The sequence below is a fragment of the Schistocerca piceifrons genome, chromosome 7 (assembly GCF_021461385.2).
Source record: "Schistocerca piceifrons isolate TAMUIC-IGC-003096 chromosome 7, iqSchPice1.1, whole genome shotgun sequence".
NCBI lineage: Eukaryota > Metazoa > Arthropoda > Insecta > Orthoptera > Acrididae > Schistocerca > Schistocerca piceifrons.
The window spans coordinates 1,443,003-1,462,620 of record NC_060144.1 but is presented as its reverse complement, the minus strand read 5'-3'; the positions used below and the strand labels follow the sequence as shown (position 1 = coordinate 1,462,620).

The following is a 19,618-nucleotide window of genomic DNA, read 5'->3' as shown; positions in this document are numbered from 1 at the left end:
AACGCGGATTTGAACCTTCATCCTCTCGAACGCGCGTTCAGAGTTCTAACCACTGCCCTACCTCGCTCGGTTACACACCGAAACGTGGCCTGCGAAGTATGCAATATGTAAACGAAACCGTTTACAACGTACCACAGTGGTCTATGTGTAGTCGAAACGATCAGTTTGATAAAGATCACTTGGATCTATCAAATAGGGGAAATAACGTCAAGTTAGTCTACAAAAGCAACTTAACTACGGCGCCTGCATGCCGTGCGAGATTTTCAATGTCCACTCGCTTTTTTACGTCATTTCGTTAACATTATTGATTTTAACTTTCCAGTGAAAGTAATGAAAGCAAAAGACTTTTGTAGACGTTATGCACAAAATAATTACATTTACATCTACATATACAGACATACCCCGCAAGGCACCATATGGTGCATGGCAGAGGGTACCTTGTATCACTACTAGTCATTCCCGTTCCTGTTCCTCTCGTAGATAGAGCGACAAAAAGACGATGGTTTATATGCCTCCATGTGAGCCCTAATTTATCTTATCTGCGAGGTCCTTACGTGAAATATATGTTAGTGGTAGTAGGATCATTCTGCAATCAACTTTAAATGCCGGTTCACTAAATTTTCTCAATAGTGTTTCGCGAAAAGGATGTCGTCTTCCCTCCACGGATTGCCATTGGTGTGTACGAAGCATTTCCGCAATACTCGCTGTAGATCGAACCTACCGGTAACAAATCTAGCAGCACGTCTCTCAATTGCTTCGATGTCTTCCTTTAATCCGCCCAGATGGCGATTCCAAACAGTCGAATAGTACTCAAGAAATGGTCTCACTAGTATTCCATACGTGGTCCCCTTTACAGATGTATCACACTTTCTTGAATCTCTCTCAGACTCGACTATTCGGTTTCCCTACTACACTTCTTACATGCTCATCTTGTTTCATATCGCTGTGCAATGTTACGCCTAGATTTTGTACATTTAGAGTAAGCTGCCATTCATCACACCGCCTAGAAATTTTGTCCAGTTCGTCTTCTATCATCCTACGGTCACTCAATGACGACACGCCCCGTACACCACAGCGTCAACAGCAAAAAGCCGCAGACGCTATTCGTCAAGCCATTTATGTATTTAGAGAATAAGAACGATCGTATTACTCTTCCCTGTGACAGTCCTGAGGACACCGTTGTCTAGAAGGCTTCGTGCCACTCACGTGTCTGAAAACCTAATCCGTACGCTCGGACCTTCGTTAACAATTTGCAGTGGCGGAACGTGTCAAACGCTTTCCGGAAATCTAGGAATATGGAATTTTTCTGTTCCCCTACATCCATGATTGGCAGGGTATCATACGAGAAAAGAGAGTGCAATCTGAGTTTCGCACGGAACGATGCTTTCCAAATCGATGCTAATTGCGAACAGAAACTTTTCTGCTTCAAGGAAATGCATTATATTCGAAATGATAAAATGTTCCAGAGTTCCGCAGCAAACCGAAGTTAAAGACATCAGTCTATAATTTTGCGGGTCGTCGTTTTATCCTTCTTATATACAGGAGTCGCCTTCGATTCTCTTGGGACTTGGCTTTAGATGATAAATTGGCGATAAATGGAAGCTAAGCAAGGGTCCAACGCTGCGTAATACTCTCTATCAAACCGCACTGGGTTTTCATCCGAATCTGACGACTTACTCGTTTCCAGCTCTTTCAGTTACTTCTCTGCGCCAGGGATGCCTGTTACTATATTCTTCATATGGGGGTCTTTGCGAAGTCAAACGACGGTATCTTTGCACTATCTGCCTATGTGAACAATTTCATTTAAAGCTTCAGTTTTCCTTTTGCTACCTTTTACAGTCACACCAGCCTGGCCACGGATGGCAGGATAAAATCCTTCGACCAGCTTAGTGATTTTAAATGGACCAGAATTTCCTCAGGTTCTCGGCAAGATCGTTTGGTAAGGTATGATCGGTGGTAGTTGTCCGGGTCGTGCACAGATCTTTTTGCAGACGCAAAGATTTCTGCCAACTTATGTCGGTCGTTATTTGTAAGGCCCTTTAAACCATATCCACTTACTCGGCACGTACTACTACAGAGTGCGATTTACAATTCGTTTAAACTTTGCCATAATTCCTCTACGTCCATCTTATTGGGATAATACAAAATTGTTAAGGCTTTCGTGGCCACTTGTTGACAAATTGCCTATTGGCTTCTGTCTCGGGTTCTTCGGCCGACGTTCATCTAATGATTTTTCTGCCGTTTCGCCAGCACGAGTGGCTGGCATTGTCAAAGCTTCACCCTCCATTGCCGGCAATTAGATGAACGTCGGCCGAAGAACCCGAGACAGAAGCCAATAGGCAGTTTATTGGGATAAATTATGTCCATTCATTGCCTAACTGGCACGACAGCAAGTGCTTAGCTGATTTTTCCAGCAAAAATTCTCTCCTAGCCTTCTTCTTGGATTTAAAACTTTAGTAAGCATGGTGAGGCCCTTTTCGCAACTACAAGGCTAAAATATTTACACAGTTCGCGGGGATCGTGTTCAACAATACTTCACAAGACTGCCTGCCCGTACCACCTACAGTGATTCCATAGACGTCTGAGTATACTATACTCGGTAGGTTAAAGTCGCCTCCAATTAATATTGCATGATCTGGGTATTTCTGCGCTACTGAACACAGTTTTTCTTTGAATGATTGTAAAACTACTGCGGCGGAATCCGATGATTCACTTGAGCTCATCTGGACCCGTTAAAAGCGTCCGTATAAATTCACAGTCAGTCAATTTCGACCTCGATAGACACAATATTTTTGTCGGTTTCAATGAACATTCTCTGTGGCGTCTAATCTGTCTTTTCGGAATACATTCAGTACCTTACTAAATATTTGGGAGCCATCTGCTTCTTGTTTCAGCCAGCTCTCGGGTCTGAGAGTAATTTCAGCGCGACAATTTCCCTGGAGGACAGTAAGCTTAGGAACTTCGTTACTAATACTTCGACAATTTACTGATAACATTTTGACAGTCAAAATGTCTTTATTTTGCACGCGGTCTCATTTCAGTCTCTGCGTACTGACTGGCTAGCTTTCACGCACTTAAGTTCGCGGACCACAACGCTCCCTGCGCATAAAGTCACAACTATATCTTTCGTAATGTTAATGTTTATGGGGTAACGCACTGATGCGAATGGCAGCCCTTTCCCAGCACAACACGGCAACAAATTATGCCTCAAAACATACGTGTTTGAGAGAACATTCATTCTATTTTCACCCCACCTACTAATGTTTATATTTATTTACGCGTCATGAACATTGTATCCTTACTTACTACGTTTTATAATAACTGCCTGAAACATTTCCGTTGCAAAATTTTACAAACCTGATAAAAAAGAAACACTGTTCACGACACGTAAATAAATACTGATATCTGAAGGTGCGCAGTAACATACCCTGAATGTCATCATGGAAAAATGAACCCCAACGAAAGCAATTAATTGCAGTTAATTCATTATAAATTACCTTCAGTTTCAACAGTTGCAGTATTCTGATACGCACAAGACCTATTTACTAATATTAATAAGAAAAATAATACAAAAACAAAATACAACCAAGAGATAGGCAACCCTAGTCGACAAATGATTAGGAGTGACTTTACACTTTTCGTCCGCCGGCCGCGGTAGAAACCCGTCGCGGGCCGGTTGTAGTGCGTGTCTGACCTATAAGGGGGAGTGCTACAATTCTTCATTCTATAACGCAGGTCCAGAAATCTGCAGCCAAGAACGTCACAGAATCGACGGAGTCTGGTTGAGACCCTTCACTCGGCTCCAACCCAAGGGGCTGTATCAATTCGGGAACGCTGCTGTAAATTGCAAGCTCCACTTGCAACCCGCGAGCAAGGTCAGCAGCCTTCACGTCTTCCGCCAGCCGCCCGTATCGACTGAGCTTAACCCTTAAGAAGCACCGTAGTTGCCCATTAAGAACGACAGCCAAACAAAATGACTTAATTGTTAATTCTACACAGGTAAAATTCAAAATATTTTGAGGTAATTTTCCGCAAGCGTCAACTTTACCTTCTGTAAATGCGAGAACAAGGAATTTGTAATATACAAGGGCGATTTTAGGCCTTTTGTAGGCCAGTTTGAGGCTGTCTACTTGCCTTGATAAACCATAAGTGTCTTAGCGGTAAGCATGCGACAGCATACGTACCTAATACGTCCAAAAACGCCGCGCCTAAAAACGGGATTTTCCGATGCTGGTTCTATTGGTGATAAAAGTGTTTTCGATAGCCCTTGGGCTAGGGACCTTTTGTATACCCAACAGAAGGATCGTCTTAGTATCACTATCCTGAGGGTCAAAGCGTGAATTTTATACAAATTGCTTAGGCAAATGGAGCAAATCAGTTGGTTCTTTCAGCATTTTATGTTGTCTACGCCGGTCTTGATAGGACGTATGGAGGCGCCATTAGTTCATGGGTGGAAAACCGCAGAAGAGGCCTGTTTTACTATATTTTCGCCGTCATCAGATGATCAATACCCAGGCGATGGTTGCATACGGTTATGCACAGCGAATGGCTGAAAGTTTTTATAATATCCCGGTCTCAAAGAATCTTGAAAATTTTCTTGATATCTTTATCCATTTCCAAGATTCAGAGGTTCAAAGTTACCCTACTTCTATATGTAAAATCCGGTTTGTCGCGAAATGTATATAATAAATAACCGCAGCAAATTGTTCAACACTTTATCCGTTATCGAGAAACACCCCAAAAATTTGTTTTTTGGATAGCAAAACTCAGCCGCGGTTACCGAGAAGGCTTTTCTCTTTCTTTTCTTCATAATTATCTCTGCTTTCCTCTACAGTTTTTACCCTCTACAGTTCCCTCTAGTGCCATGAAAGTTATTTCCTGATGCCTTAACAGATGTCCTATCATCCTGCCCCTTCTTTTTGTTAGTGTTTTCCATAAATACCTTTTCTCTCCGATTCTGCGCAGAACCTTCTCATTCCTTACCTTTCAGACCACCTAATTTTCAACAGCCGTCTGTAGTACCACATCTCAAATGCTTCGATTGCCTTCTGATCCTATCTTCCCACAGTCTGTGTTTCACAACCATACAAGACTGTGATCCAAACGTACATTCTCAGAAATTTCCTCCTCAGATTAAGACTTATGTTTGATCCTGGTAGACTTCTCTTGGCCAGGAATTCCCTTTCTGCCGATGATAGTCTGCTTTTTATGTCGTCCTTGCTACGGCTGTCACGGGTTATTTTGCTGCCTCGCGTACCTTCGTCTACTTCGTGAACACCCACCCTCGTGTTAAGATTCTCGCTTTTCTCATTTCTGCTGCACCTTATTACTTTCGTCTTTCTTCGATTTACTCTCAGTGCATATTCTGTACTCATTAGACTGTTGATTCCATTCAGCAGATCCTACGATTCTTCTTCACTTTCACTGAGGATATAAATCTCATCAGCAGATCCTATCATTAATATTATTTCACGTTGAATTTTAATTCCCCTCTCGAACCTTTCTTTTATTTCCACCATTGCTTCTTCAACGTATAGATTAAATAGTATGAGCGAAAGGTTAGATCCCTGTCTTACACCCTTTTTAATCCGAGCACTTCGTTCTCGGTCTCCCACTCTTATTATCCCCTCTCGGCTTTTGTACATGTTGTACATTACTCGTCTTCTGCTATAGCTCATCCCCATTTTCCTCAGAATTTCGAACATGTTGCACAATCTGACATTGTCGAAATCTTTTTCCAGGTCGACAAACCCTATGACGGTAGCAGACAGTAGTTGTGTTATAGAAAGAGCGAAGGAGGCGTTGATTTCAATATGGGTAAATAAGAGGTACACAATGGCAGTCGAACATAGCTGACAGTGACAGAACAGTACTAGAAAAAGAGTGATAGCAGGAGTGCCGGGAGGTGGGTTGAAGTACAAACAGAAAAAGACAGAGAAAGTGGAAGTGGGTGGGAGTCAGTGATACTGAGAGACAGAATATATGACAATCACAACGAATCGGAGAGAGATAGTGACAGTGAAGAGAGACGGCAGCTGTAGGAAGGAAGGAATGAGATATTAGCAGTAAGAGAGAGCAGGAGAGAGACAGCGACAGTGGGAGGATGCTGTAAGAGGACAGAACGAAGGGGTGTGTGATTGTGACACGGGAGACAATAACAGAGAGACACAGAGGGATAATGATAGTGAGTTGGGCCTAATGAGTGAGGGAGAAAGGGAAACTGGTAGTGGCCGGTTACTAACGACTAAGACCGATGGACTACTGATTGTGAGTGAGTTACAGTTAGGGTAAGCTCGTGTGAGTGACGCACGAGTTGCATCTTATAAAGAGCGCGAATATGTTCGCGTGTCAAAATTTCTGGGAAAATTTTCAACGGTGCCGAGGAATGTAGGATGAGGCAGCTGGTACCCCACTTTTCACTCAGAGTCTTTTAAATAAAGAGGAACATATTCGCATATTTTGTGTTCCGATAGAAGCATTTATTCGCCGGTATCGATGCGTTCGTCTCGACTCGACCTACACCACCGCGGTACGTCGGAAACAGTTGTCGTTTACACATTGTAGATGTAGATGGTGACTCCAGTTGCTCTACAGATGTAATTACCGAAAATTTTTGTTTCGAGCGGTTACACGAAAGTGCAGAAATGTCCGTCGTTACTCTGATTCGTACTCGTTTCTGTGCAATAGGTAGCAGCGTGGGCGACGCCGAGGAAGAGGTGGAGGTGTACAGCGCGCTCGACTACAAGGACTACCGCGGGGACTCCCCTTGCGTGAGCGAGCAGGACCTGGCGCGGCTGAGCGCCATCGACCAGGTCGCGCTGGAGAAGCTGCAGGAGCTGGACCGGCTGACGTCGAAGCTGCAGAGAGACTCGCGGGACCTGCGCGAGCTGCAGGACCGCCTGCTGCTGGACACGCCGGCCGGGTCGGCGCTCGCCGAGGAGAAGGCCGCCGCCGCCGCCGCCGCCGCCGCCGCCGGCGACACCAGCGTCATCGACCAGCAGCTGCGCCAGATCTACGTGGACGCCGACCTGGACGGCTGGAGCTGCCTGTCCGACCTGGGCAAGTCGCGCTCCAGCTCGCGCCTCTCCACCGACAGTGGCACCACCGACCCGGAGGTGGCGGCTGCGCTGCGCTCGGCCGGCGCCGCCCCCGGGTCCGCGCCCTCGCCGCGGGCCTCGCCCCGGCCGCACCGCCGCCTCTACTCCGACGTGGCGCCGCCGCGGTACGACTACGACAAGCTGCCGTCGCCGGCGGGCAGCCTGCGCACGCGGCAGGACGGCTACGTGGGCGGGTCGACGCCGCCGCCGCCCCCTCCGCCGCCGGCGCCGTCGGGCCAGCGCGGACAGCTGGACCTGGACCTGTCGGCGACGCCCAGCCCGTCGCCTTCGAGCCCGCCACCGCCAGCGCCGCCGGACCACTTCCCTCTGCCCGGCAAAGACACCCTATCTTCCGCCGCGTCCTCCAGACCGCCTCCACCCGGGAGCCCGGCGCCGTTCGCGGCTCCCAAATCTGCGTCAATTACTTCTCTCTCTTCCGAGCTGCAGCAGCAGCAGCAGGGTAGGCTCAGTCCGAGGACGCCGCACTCCCCGAAGTCGCCGCGAATGTCTCCAAAAAATGTGCTCAAGTTGTCTTCGTCTTCGTCGTCGGCCGCGCAAGCGATGGTAGCGGCTGCGGCAGTGTCGGCGACGAGTAACATATGTACCGCCAAATCGGATTCGGGGCTGTCGTCTATGAGCGGTTGGTCGAGTGTCGAAAAGTCACCCGGGTCGCCCAAGAGCTCGTCCAACAAGACCCCGCCTTCCTCGTACGCGACGGCGGCGGAAGCGCTGATGCTGGGGAAGACGGATGCGTTCCCGCAGCCGGGCGACATCAGCCCCCGTCCGCACACCAGTTCCTACGGCGACTTCCTGTACCGCAGCGAGCAGCCGGCCATATACTCCGTAGCGGGCAGCAACCGCCAACAACAGGCCTACACTTCGGTCTACACTAGCGGTACGGCTAGTTACAAGCCTACCGTAGGGGGATTCCCCGACCTCGTCGAACCGTGCAACAACAACGAACAAAACAATCTAGTCGGCGGCTACCGCAGCTACCGAGACGACCTTCAACAGCAGCAAAATAATTACCGTTACAACGACCGAGGAAGCAGCAGTGACCGCAAATATCAGCAGCAGCACCAGCCGGTGTATCGGTACTACCCCGACAACGAAACGCCGAGCTCTTACCGCTACATGGCCGAGCCACGAGGGCAGCCACCCACCAGGAGTCTATCGACGAGCGTTTACCCCACTACGTCCGCTCCCGTCGGTCAGCAGTATCCTAGCAAAAAGTCCCTCCAGCGCGGCCATTCGACGGGCTCTGTTCCCAGCCAGGGTGTTTCCAATATGGAGGGCTACAAGACGGCCATGTACAGGACTATGTTCCCCACCGGCAATATTACTGACGCTCTTTCTTATTATCCCACAAGCAATCGCTATGACAATAATGTAATGATGCAGCAGCAGCAACAACAGCAAATACAAGGCGGTAACTATGCCCAGCAGTGGGCACCACTGGATCAACAACAGAGTATCAGTGTTGCAGGAATGACTATGAAACGTGACCACACGTCAAGTTCGATTAGGTCTGTCGAGACGACGCAGCAGCAACAGCAGGATCACGCATATATGATGGCACAGTATGACCCGAGACGGCAGCAGGACGCTACGTCGGATAGACGAGAAGATTACGGTGGTCCACGCGAGTACACCTGGAGCCAGCGGTCAGATTTAGAGCTAGATCTACGCAATAGGAACCTTCCCGAGCACCACCACCTCATACAAGACGGTCCAGAGTACTTCGATCCGAGCAGTGTGATAGTCTCCCAGTCTGGTTACATCTCCATAGCAGCCGATATCAAAGATCCAACCTACGCAGTGGAGGAGCGGTCGAGCAAGAGGGGAAAGCTGAAATCTGCCATGAGCTCAGTCAGCAGCTGGCTGCCAGACTTGCACTTGTCTAGCAAGCGACACCGCTCCCATTCACTGCCGGCTGGCGTGCGCCGCGAAGATCTGGCGATGGGAGGCAAGGCGACCAGTCGCACAAACGCCGCCTCCAAACAACAGTACGTCAGCACGCTGCCCCGCAAAAAGAAGAAGAACCCTCTGGTTTCTACGGTCTCGGGCATCTTGCAGAAGGCCAAACGTAAGGGCAGCAGTGGCGCCCACTCGCTGTCAGATCCGGAACAGTCGGAAACGGAGTGGAGCGGACGAACCAGCGTCGTATCCGACAGCGAGGATAGCGTCTTCTCCGATGCTGCGACGCCAGAACACGGTCCTGTATTCGTCAAAGTGCAACGACAACAGCAGCAGCAACAACAACAACAACAACAACAACAGCAGCAGCAACAACAACAACAGCAGCAGCAGCAGCAGCAGCAACAACAACAACAACAACAGCAGCAACAACAGCAACAGCAACATCAGCAGTACCTGCAGGAGCAGGCGATACTAATTCAACAACAGCAACAGCAACTTATGGACCAGGAACAGCTGTCCCTCCAGCAACAGCAGCAGGTACTGCAGAAGCAACAGCAGCAGATCGAGAAGCAACAGCAACAAATCGACAAACAGCAACAGCAGATCGAGAAGCAGCAGCTGCAGTTGAAAATAGAAGAGTCCAACTTGGCGGCTGCGCAGCCGGAACCCAAGGCGGAGATACCGAAAAGCAGCAGCAAGCCGATCGACCTGGCCGAGTCGGCGTCGCTGTTCGCGACGGTGGGCGACGTGAAACGCAGTTCGGCCCCGACGCAGCCGGCGACCACTCCGGAGGACGGCGCGCCGCCGCCCGCCGACAAGATCCACCTGCCGCCAGGGGCCATCGGAGGCGCGTCGCGCGAGTTTGCCGTCTCGCGGGCGCTCGGCAAGTACCGCCAGAGGCAGTCCTCCACCGTGTCTGAGGACCAGACGGGGGCCGAGGACGCTGTCGGCACTGGTGCCAACAAGATGGCCGACGACAGCCAGTCGCAGGTTTGTGGTTACCGGCACACTTATTTACTTCCCCAAAGTCGCACAGATTCAGAAAACATCATGGTACAATTGAGCTGAAGATAGTTTTCGTTTCACTGCAGTGACATCTCGCTCCTCCGCCCCCTCCTCCCCTATCTCTCTCTCTGTCCCTCCCCCTACCCACCCACCCACCCATTCGTGGTGGAGGTTTTGAAAAGTCACTCCAGGTCAAGTAAACAAATTCCTCAGCCTTTGCTTGGCTGTCCATGATCATTTGTTCATTAGCTATACAACATTCGGCGACATTTTTAATGGCGAATACTCACAGAGTATTCATGCTACCAAATCTGATATAAATGTCCACAGAGGTTCACGAAGCTCTGCCGAAAAACATCTTATTGATGCATCTGGATTACTCCACACGTAAAGTTCCACCGTGACACAGCCTGGAGGACAAGTGACATACTACCAAGATAAACATCCTCACATCATGAGCATCACCGACTGTACTAATCATCATAATTTCAAAAATAGCAGTTTCGACTTTTAGCTTATTTTCAAATGTTTAGGTTGAAGAAAACACAGCGGCTGTCAACATCAGGGAAAAAAATGAGACGTGTATGAGCTAATATCTCTCATGTCAGCATTGTCACATACACTATCCGTATATAACTGTTGGAAAAAATCTCTGAGCATGATGTACGTTACTGACGTGTGTAGAAACCATCATTAAATTCCACGAGATTTTTTTCCATCTGTTATATACCGGTGATGTATGTGACGAATGCTGGCATGAGCCATATAGGCTCACACAGATTTTACTTAAGTTAGAAACTGATGTTTGCAGCCCACTAACTAGTTGAAAATGACTTAAACCTGGAAACTGTAATTGTGGACATTATAATAAATAGGATAGTCGTTGGCGAACATGATCTCATTTAAATATTCTGGTTCGCAGCCATGGAAGGAATGAAAACTGTACCGTTTGCAGTGAAACTGGCTGCTTATTGCGATTTATTGGTGTCAAAATTTCTGCTACCAGGAAGAACCTTTGACTATTAAAGGACGTAGCACTTGATGTAACAATTCTTATCACGATCATGTCACGCTGCCCTCTTAAACATTTTTTTTAGTTTTGTTAATAAATGTCGCACCTGGTGGACACACAGTCGACATTTAGAGTGTAGTATGGATATTAATCGGATAGGAATTGTTACACAGAATGCTACGTCCTTTTTATATTGATGACGAAGACTGCTTTCTTATTATGCATATGATTATGTAAATATTGTTGATGCGAGGACAGTATCCTATCGAAAGGTAAGATTGTGCACTTACGCAATTCATAGTGAGCACTTGAGCATGGCACAACAGGCTGAAACCGATATGGTGAATAAATATATTTAATAAATGTCTAGGCAGAAAATGACGTAATTTCTAAGTACTACAGGTCTGTGGTCGCAAATAAAAACCATATTAACATATAAGTTCCTCGAGTCTTCCAGTTACACTTTCATGTGGGCTATAGCAAACTATTAGATCCTAGCAGTGCGTCTCTGAATTGTTTCGGCGTCTGTTGTCATGCCTGCTTAACAAGAACACCAAACACCTTAATATTTCAAAATTCGACATATTACCATCTTGTGCACTACCTGATCAAAAGTATCCCCGAGAAACATTAGTGGGTACTACCATGGTGTGTGTGCACCCATCGCCATTATGAAGGCTTAAACAGTGCTGGACACTCTTTCAACGACAGTCCATTCTTCCCTCAGAACTGAATCCACGGAAGGTAGTGGTGCTGGACGCCGAGGTGTGGAACCAAGTCGACGTTCTGACTCCCACAGGTGTTCCATTGGGCTCAGGTCGGCTCTCTGTTGAGGCCAACCCATTTCGGGAGTGTTACTGTCCACAAACCATTACCTCACAGACGCAGCCTTACGCCAGGATGCACTGTCATCGTCACGGCGCTGTCACTCTACTGTACGCAGTACACAGTGTTGCAAAACGTGTTCGCATCCTTCTGCATTTAGCGTTTTCTCGAGCGCAGTAAGGTAATCGTAACCTAATCACGAACCCCCCCCCCCCCCCCCCGCCATCATCTCTATTTCACTGTTGACAAGCATTCACCAAATCCAAACCCTCCCTTGGGGCACAGCATGATTCACCAGTCCAAATTACTCGTTTCCAGTCATCCACTGGCCATTGGCGTCAGACTCGAGTGTCGGTTAGCTGTGACTACAGGGATACGTGGCTTAACGCACTGTGCTGCCTGCCCTGCCTGTCACATATGAGACAGCCGGTCTGTCTGGTGTTGGCTAGGCTCCGGTTGTTCCTTCGCGCTTCTGCAACCAAGTCACATCACCCACAGCTGTATACGGCAGCTGTAGAAGAGCTGAAATTGAATTGCGCCTGGATAGCAAACGTGTGGATGTGGAAGTGGCAGAAAAGAAATATTTTTGTCAAACTGAAACACATTTATTTCTCAGAGTCGTTTTAATTCTTCTCTCCTGTTTCTTTTCATAGAAGGAAATTTGGAACAATGGTAACACTGATATAAAATTAACTCATCGTTAGCAATAATTAAATGAACCACTGTACTTAGCTCAGTTGTTACTGCTTTTATCTTAATTTGAAACAAAAGTTTTCAACTAAAACAAAAGATAGAATTAAGAAATTCTAGCGTGTTTTAACGCAAATGGGCATTAGTGAATCTTTCAATAATGCCTCTGAGCACTATGGGACTTAACTTCTGAGGTCATCAGTGCCCTAGAACTTAGAACTACTTACACCTAACTTAACCTAAGGACATCACGCACATCCATGCCCGAGGCAGGACTCGAACCTGCGACCGTAGCGGTCGCGCGGTTCCAGACTGGAGCGCCTAGAACCGCTCGGCCACTGCGGCCGGCGAATCTTTCAATATTCAATAATAATTTACATAACCTTAATTAACCAGATAAGACTTAAGACCAGAAAAACATTACCTTCAGTTGATTTTAAGAAATACTTACACACACGTTTGATGTAATTAACATGGAGAAAATTTGATAATAAGAAATACATTAACCACATCGGTTAAGCACTAAGAGGAGGATTGGCGCCGCGCTGCTTGCAGCCTACGCGCTCGTCCTCCCGTTACTGGGATCCAGCTTAATACAGACAACGAATCACGCGATCTTTTCGGCTTACTGCAACACATGAAAAAATAGAGCAAGTTACCAGAACGGTATTCACAGCTCACCATAGATACTGTGGTGTAGTGGAATTGCTGAAGTGAAGTAGACAATAAAATATTAACAGGTTCCCGTACAATTGGCATTAAAAGGTAGGTGAAGCATAACACGAATTCAGAAACTGACTGCTGGAGGTATTGTCATAAAACAGTGAAATACTGGTAACAATTAACTCCTTTCCAGCCATCAAATGTATTCTTTAATTTACTCGGTAAGCAAACTAGCATGGAGGAAATAAATGTTAGAGCACGACCAGGGAAATTACAAGAACATCCTAGTGTGAACACAGTCATAATATTTTCCAGAGACAGGTTACAGCTGCATAAATCCAGCATGTAACACTCCAGAACACCTTCTTACCAGCGACCATAGATTACCTGTCACGAAACGTACTGCGCACTCAGGAGTGACTTGGGCCCGGAAGTTTCATGTAATCGTCCAAGCAATAGTTTGTCTCACGTCAAGGAAGTGGAGTTGCTAGCCACACATTGTTGACCAGCCGTGTGTAACTCCACCAACTGCCGTCCAGTGTCCTAAACGAGAAACGGCCAACACTTTCTGCGCAAGCGCGGCCGGCGCTGAGTACCTGCTTCCTGGCACGCTCCCGGTATCTACACGGCGACTGGAGACAGCAAGTATATCGAATACCTCTGATCGTCACTAGAATGAAATAGAACTGCAACATGGCTCACCCTGCCCCACTTAATCTGGTACCTGGGGCTCGGGGTAATCTGGCACAGGTGGATTTGTTACGCATTGGCACACAAATGACGTCCGCGTGTGAAGTCACTGAGCTCCCCTAACCAGCCCACTCTGCTGTTGCTGCTTCCCTGCTGACAAAACTCCCTCCCTACTCTCATACTGCGGGGTCCGCCTTTCTTCACATCCAGCCGTCATTTTCGCATGACACTGAGGTGACAAAAGTGGAGGGAAAGCGATACGAACATATATCGATGGCAGCAGCATCCCGTCTACAAGATACAAAAGGACAATGTATTGGCGGAGCTCTCGTTTGTACTCAGCTGATTCGTGTGAAAGGGTTTCCGACGTGATTAAGGCCGCACGACAGGACGTAACAGACTTTGAAGGCTGAGCGGAAGTTGGACCCAGACGCATGGGACATTTCATTTCCGAAACTCTTAGGAAATACAACATTCCGAGACAAATAGTGTCAAGACTGGGCTGAGAATACCAAATTTGAGGTATTACCTCTCACCAAGGTCAAAGTAGTGGCCGATGGCCTTCACTTAACGATCGAGAGCAGCGGCGTTTTCACGGAGTGGTCTCTGCTAACAAACGAGCAATACTGTGGGAAATAACTCCAGAAATCAATGTGATATATACGATGAATGTATCCGTTAGAATGGTGCGGTGAAAGTTTGCTTTAATGCGCTATTGCAGCAGATGACCGACGCGAATACATTTCCTAATTGCACGATATCGCCTGCAGCACCTCTCCTGGGCTCGTGAGCATATCGGCTGGACCCTAGACGACTGGAGAACCGTGGCCTAGTCAGATGAGCCCCGATTTCAGTTGGTAAGAGCTGATGGCAGAGTAGGAGTGTGACTCAGACCCCACGAAGCCGCGGACCTAAGTGTCAACAAGGCACCGTGCAAGATAGTGGTGGCTCCACAATGGGTGGTCTGTCTGTACACGGAATTGACTGGCTCCTCTGGTCCAACTAGACCATTGACCCGAAATAGTAATGTTCGGCTACTTGGGGTCCATATTCGTGGACTTCATTTTTATGAATGACAATGCACCACGTCAACAGGCCACACCAGCTCACGATGTGCTTGAGGAAAATTCCGGACAATTTTAGCGAATAGTTTGGCCACCCAGAGCGGCAAGATTAAGATAAACAATTATGGGACATAATCGAGATGTCAATTCGTGCACAAAATCCAGCTCCGGCAACACTTTCGCAATTATGGACGGCTGTCGAGGCATCGTTGCTCATTACTTCTGCAGAGGCTTCGAAGGACGTGTTAAGTTCGTGCCACATCGAGTTGCTGTGCTAGACCGGTGAAATGATGTCGGACACGATATTAGGAGGTATCCCGTGACTTTTGTTGCCTCAGTGTATATACGGTTGACTCGATACTTCTGACCGGATATTGTATGCCATTTCCTCGATAGACGCACTGCACCCTCCCAGAACTTGATTGGTCTGTCTGTTGTGTTTGTCGGACAGATGTTCTCGGAAGAGGAGGACGAGGAGTTGGAGGACCAGCAGCAGCAGCAGCAGGAGACGGAAGTGGAGCGGAAAGTGAAAGCGATGCAGGAGGGAAACGAGCCAGCCCCGCAGCCGGCCCCCCGGACGGAGCCAGAGTGGCAACAGCAACCGCAGCAGCCGCCGCAGCCGCAGCCGCAGCCGCCGCCGCCGCCGCAGCCAGCACCCCACCAGCAGCTGCCGGCGTTGCCCTCTGCTGAGGGAAGCCCCTCGCAGTCCGGCGTGCGGGGCGTGACGCCAGGGGGCCCCCCTCCGCAGCCGCGGCAGAGCCTCGAGGTGCCGTGGGGCCGCGACCTGCCGCAGGCGCAGGACGACGACGTGCGCAGCACGCACTCGTGGCGGAGCGCGTCGCGCGTGTCGTCGCGCCGACAGAGCACCGAGGACAGCATAGACAGCGAGGACGAGTGGTACTGCTACGAGCTGCGCAAGCTCGAGGAGCTGGAGCGCCGCGTAGAGACCGGCGTCGCCGGCCGGCGCGACAGCTTCGACCAGCAGGTGACACGGCCGCCCCAGGCCCGCCTCGCACACTCGCAGCCTAGGGTCACCACACTCTAGGAGACACTCTCGCACGTTTCTCACTATCCGCTCGTACTCTCATCTCACAGCTCCGTCACTTCTCACTTCTGGCCTCCTGGGGAGTGTAAAGCTCTGCATATTTTCCCACCCTTGCAGGCTTCGCTCTCTACCGTCGACACCTTTTCCAGCCCACGTACTGTTTGTCGACGTCGCCTTGTCGATGTTGTGGTGTTCCGTGCGAAGACTTGTTTGATACAGCTTTTAGAGCGAGTGTAGTCAATGCGACTCTCATCATCTCCTGTCTTCCGTGACCGCTCGCCCTCCCTCCCCCCCCCCTCCTCCCAACCCCTATTCTTCCCTTTAATACTAAATGACTATAACTTGGTCCATCGGGATATGTCCGGTCAAAAAAAACCTTCCTTTTGTCAGGTTGTGCCACCAATTTCATTCCTCCGCAGTTCGTTTCAGCATCTCCTCATTATTCGATCTACCTAGTATGTTGCAGGTCTCCAATCTAGTCTATATTGTGCAAGTCTCTTCATCTCTCCGTAATTACTGCAACATGTATCCTTTTGAGCCAGCTTGTTGCAGACAAGCTTTTGTCTTCCTTTACCGTCGTCACTTCTCACACTCCCCTCCTGTACCACACTGGCGTTCCCTGGACGCCTCAGTCAGTTGCTTGCGAACCGATCACATATTATAGTCGTGCATTAAATTTCATTTTTTCCCAAATCGGTTTAGCATCTCTTTATTAGTTCTCCGATATACTCATTTAATCTAGAACAATTATCTGCAGCATCACCTTTCAAAAACTTGTACTCTTTTCGTCTCAGCTGTTTATCGTCCGCAAGTCACTACTATACTAGGATCCACTCCACACAAATAACTTCATAAAATCCTTCCTGACACATTTATATTCGATATAACTTCGCATCGTTTAATCGCTTTTTCAAAAGTTACAGCTAGTTAAGCCATAGTGCACAACCCGTTTCTCATTATCTGAGTAATTTACTGCACATTACCAAAGATAGAGTATTACTTCAGCCTTCTTTCCTACAATCATTGTCACTCATACAAGGAGTGAAGACACGGAGCTGACAGAAACCCTCCGTAGTAAACTATGAAACTATATATATTTCAAACAAGAGATCTAAAATCTTAACTCACAATATATCATATTATCTCTGAATAAAAACATACTTACTAACCCATCACATGTACAATGGATATTTTAAACAAGTTATGTTACAAACAACATTTCATCAAACACATTAAAAGAGTACTGCACACATACTGAACACATTGCGTGTCGTTATAAATGTTCTTCACTGGGTTCAGTAAATGATTATGTTTACATTAAAAACTGCTGTGACTGGAACCTGTCCCAGGCGTTTTGGTTGCAATGAAAAAATTGTGGTGCAATAGATAACACTTTGTATCCACCTACTATACGAAATTCACACATGTTTCAGCATGTTTCGCATGTCGAAGAAACAAATTTCTGGCTCGGTGATGCACGTTGCTTATTACTTTGAAATGAAAATCCTCTACGTCCCTGAAAGCTGCATTTCTTGTTTTCTTCTTACATGAGTCTTCTGATTCGAATACCACTGTCTTAAGCAATGATTCTAGTCTTTTGGTAGTACTTTATTCATTCAGTTCTCTGTTGCATCGAAGGCAACACGTGGGAATAAATAACTCACTGTTTCATTCACCGCCCTCTATTGGTAACATCTTCAGTGAGTACATCATTATATCTCGCTTTATTCTCCTGTCTTTAAGTCCAAGTGGTATCCTAAGGCACTTAGGATGTTCACTACCATCTATAATTCACTGCCAGATTACGGCCACTGTGTTTTGTCATACATGTACTGTGTTAACACGTTAATTAAGCAGGCAGCCACATAGCAAGTCTGCCAGTTACTTGCTGTGACATGCAAGCGACTAATGAAATCCTGAAACTATGGGTACCTGGGGGGAAAGGATATTGTGCTTCTGGCAATCAGTCGCTTTAATTTATGCTTATGTCTGGTGCTTCTTACACAAGGATGAGTTTATTTCTTTTTTTTAATGCGCTTCTTCAAGTAGGCGGCTGTATTTTAAGATTCAGAATTATATCTTGACTGTAAGTCTTCTCTGTCTGTCAGTAATTTGTGAATATCTCTAATCTTTGTGGTAGCGCACAGTAACGAGGAATATACACAGACACACAGAAATTTGCACGCACACGCGCACACATACGCACGCGTGTACCACACACACACACACACACACACACACACACACACACACACACAGAGGAGCATAAGCTGACATTGGCAGGAAGGATGTGGAGGAGGGGCTAAGCGCGTCACTGAAATTTCTGTTTTCTGCGGGCGGCCATGTCAGGTGCTTCTCGAGCCGGAGCCACCATCGTTCGAGCCGGGCGAGGACATCAAGGAGCAGATGTCCTTCGTCCTGCAGGAGCTGCGGCTCAAGACGCGCCTCGTGGAGGCAGACGAGCAACCTCGCAGGGTCAGAGCCTCCGACCTATGGGGACCCGAAGAAGAGGACCAACTGGAGGTGCCGCCCACAGGGGCAGCTGCAGTCGCGGCCGATGAGAGGCGCCGATCCTCCGACGAAGAGTCTTCGTCGGGGGAGACGAGTGGCCCCGATAGCCCCGACGAGGACGACATGCTGTACGACGAAATGAGGGAGGCGGAGCGCGGCCCTGTCTCTGTACAGGAGTACGAGGGGCCGACGGCGGCCGACCGAGACCGCGAGCAGCTGGTGGACGATTCTGCCGCCACCCCAGCGGCGGTGGCGCCGCCTCCAGCAGCGGCTGACGGCGCGGAGGAGGTGGCCGCGGTGGCGGCAGCGGGGGCGGGAGGTCCCGGCAGCAAGTGGAAGCTGCTGAAGGCGCTCAAGGAGCGCAAGGCGGAGGAGAAGATACACGAAGCGGCCGCCGCGGCGACCCCGGGCGCCAGCACGTGCGCCAGCACGGCCGCTTCTGTAAGTAGGTTCGGGCCGAGCGCCGTCGGCATTGCTGCCGCCCAGCGCCTGTGAAGTGGCCGCTTTCGTCACGGGCCCTCCACAAACAGCCCGTGGATGCCTCACCACCGGGGTCTGTCTCTTTTGCAAATAACAGGCCAGATAAAAATGGATCGCAGTACAAGTCCTTGACATCCAAAACTAGGCTACTGTTCGCTTTTGGTAAGATTTCATGTGGCACTCCTCCTGTGCCATCGCAAGCAGTTCTCCACCGAAGCTGTTCAATCTTACAAAGCTCTTTCCGTGACAAGGACTGTGGGCCAGACCATAATTTCCAATGTTTCATTACGATACAGTAGCCAAACTACGTAAACAGATACGTTGTTGGTGGCCAGCACGGTATTAATATGTCGTTGCACACTGAGCAGTGGAGTTCAAAACATTTGCATTTAACGAAATTCCTTGTGTACTCGCATATATTTCACGTAAAACTTTGTATCACTGTATTGGCGTTGTTAGTACATAATGTATATGTTATTGTCATGTCTAGGTAAATGTTTTCTGTGTATTGATGTTCTTTCTGTCTGCCGCCGGCAGCCAGGAAGTTTGAGCCCGTGTACAGTGCATGCACCCTGAATGTGGCAATCGTGCGACGTACTAAGACGCTGTGGTTTGT

General features: G+C 48.3%; 1 protein-coding gene across 1 annotated transcript in view; it reads left to right on the top strand.

The window, feature by feature from the left end:
* The window catches only part of LOC124804964, a 77,999-nt gene extending 58,982 nt beyond the window's left edge, over positions 1–19,017 (top strand). The window contains exons 6-11 of the mRNA XM_047265355.1: positions 6,688–7,639; positions 7,691–10,007; positions 15,418–15,543; positions 15,658–15,918; positions 18,361–18,784; positions 18,830–19,017. Of these exons, the coding sequence (XP_047121311.1) occupies positions 6,688–7,639; positions 7,691–10,007; positions 15,418–15,543; positions 15,658–15,918; positions 18,361–18,784; positions 18,830–19,017 (4,268 nt within the window). The remainder of the gene's footprint in view (positions 1–6,687; positions 7,640–7,690; positions 10,008–15,417; positions 15,544–15,657; positions 15,919–18,360; positions 18,785–18,829) is intronic.
* The last annotated feature ends 601 nt before the right edge of the window (positions 19,018–19,618 follow it).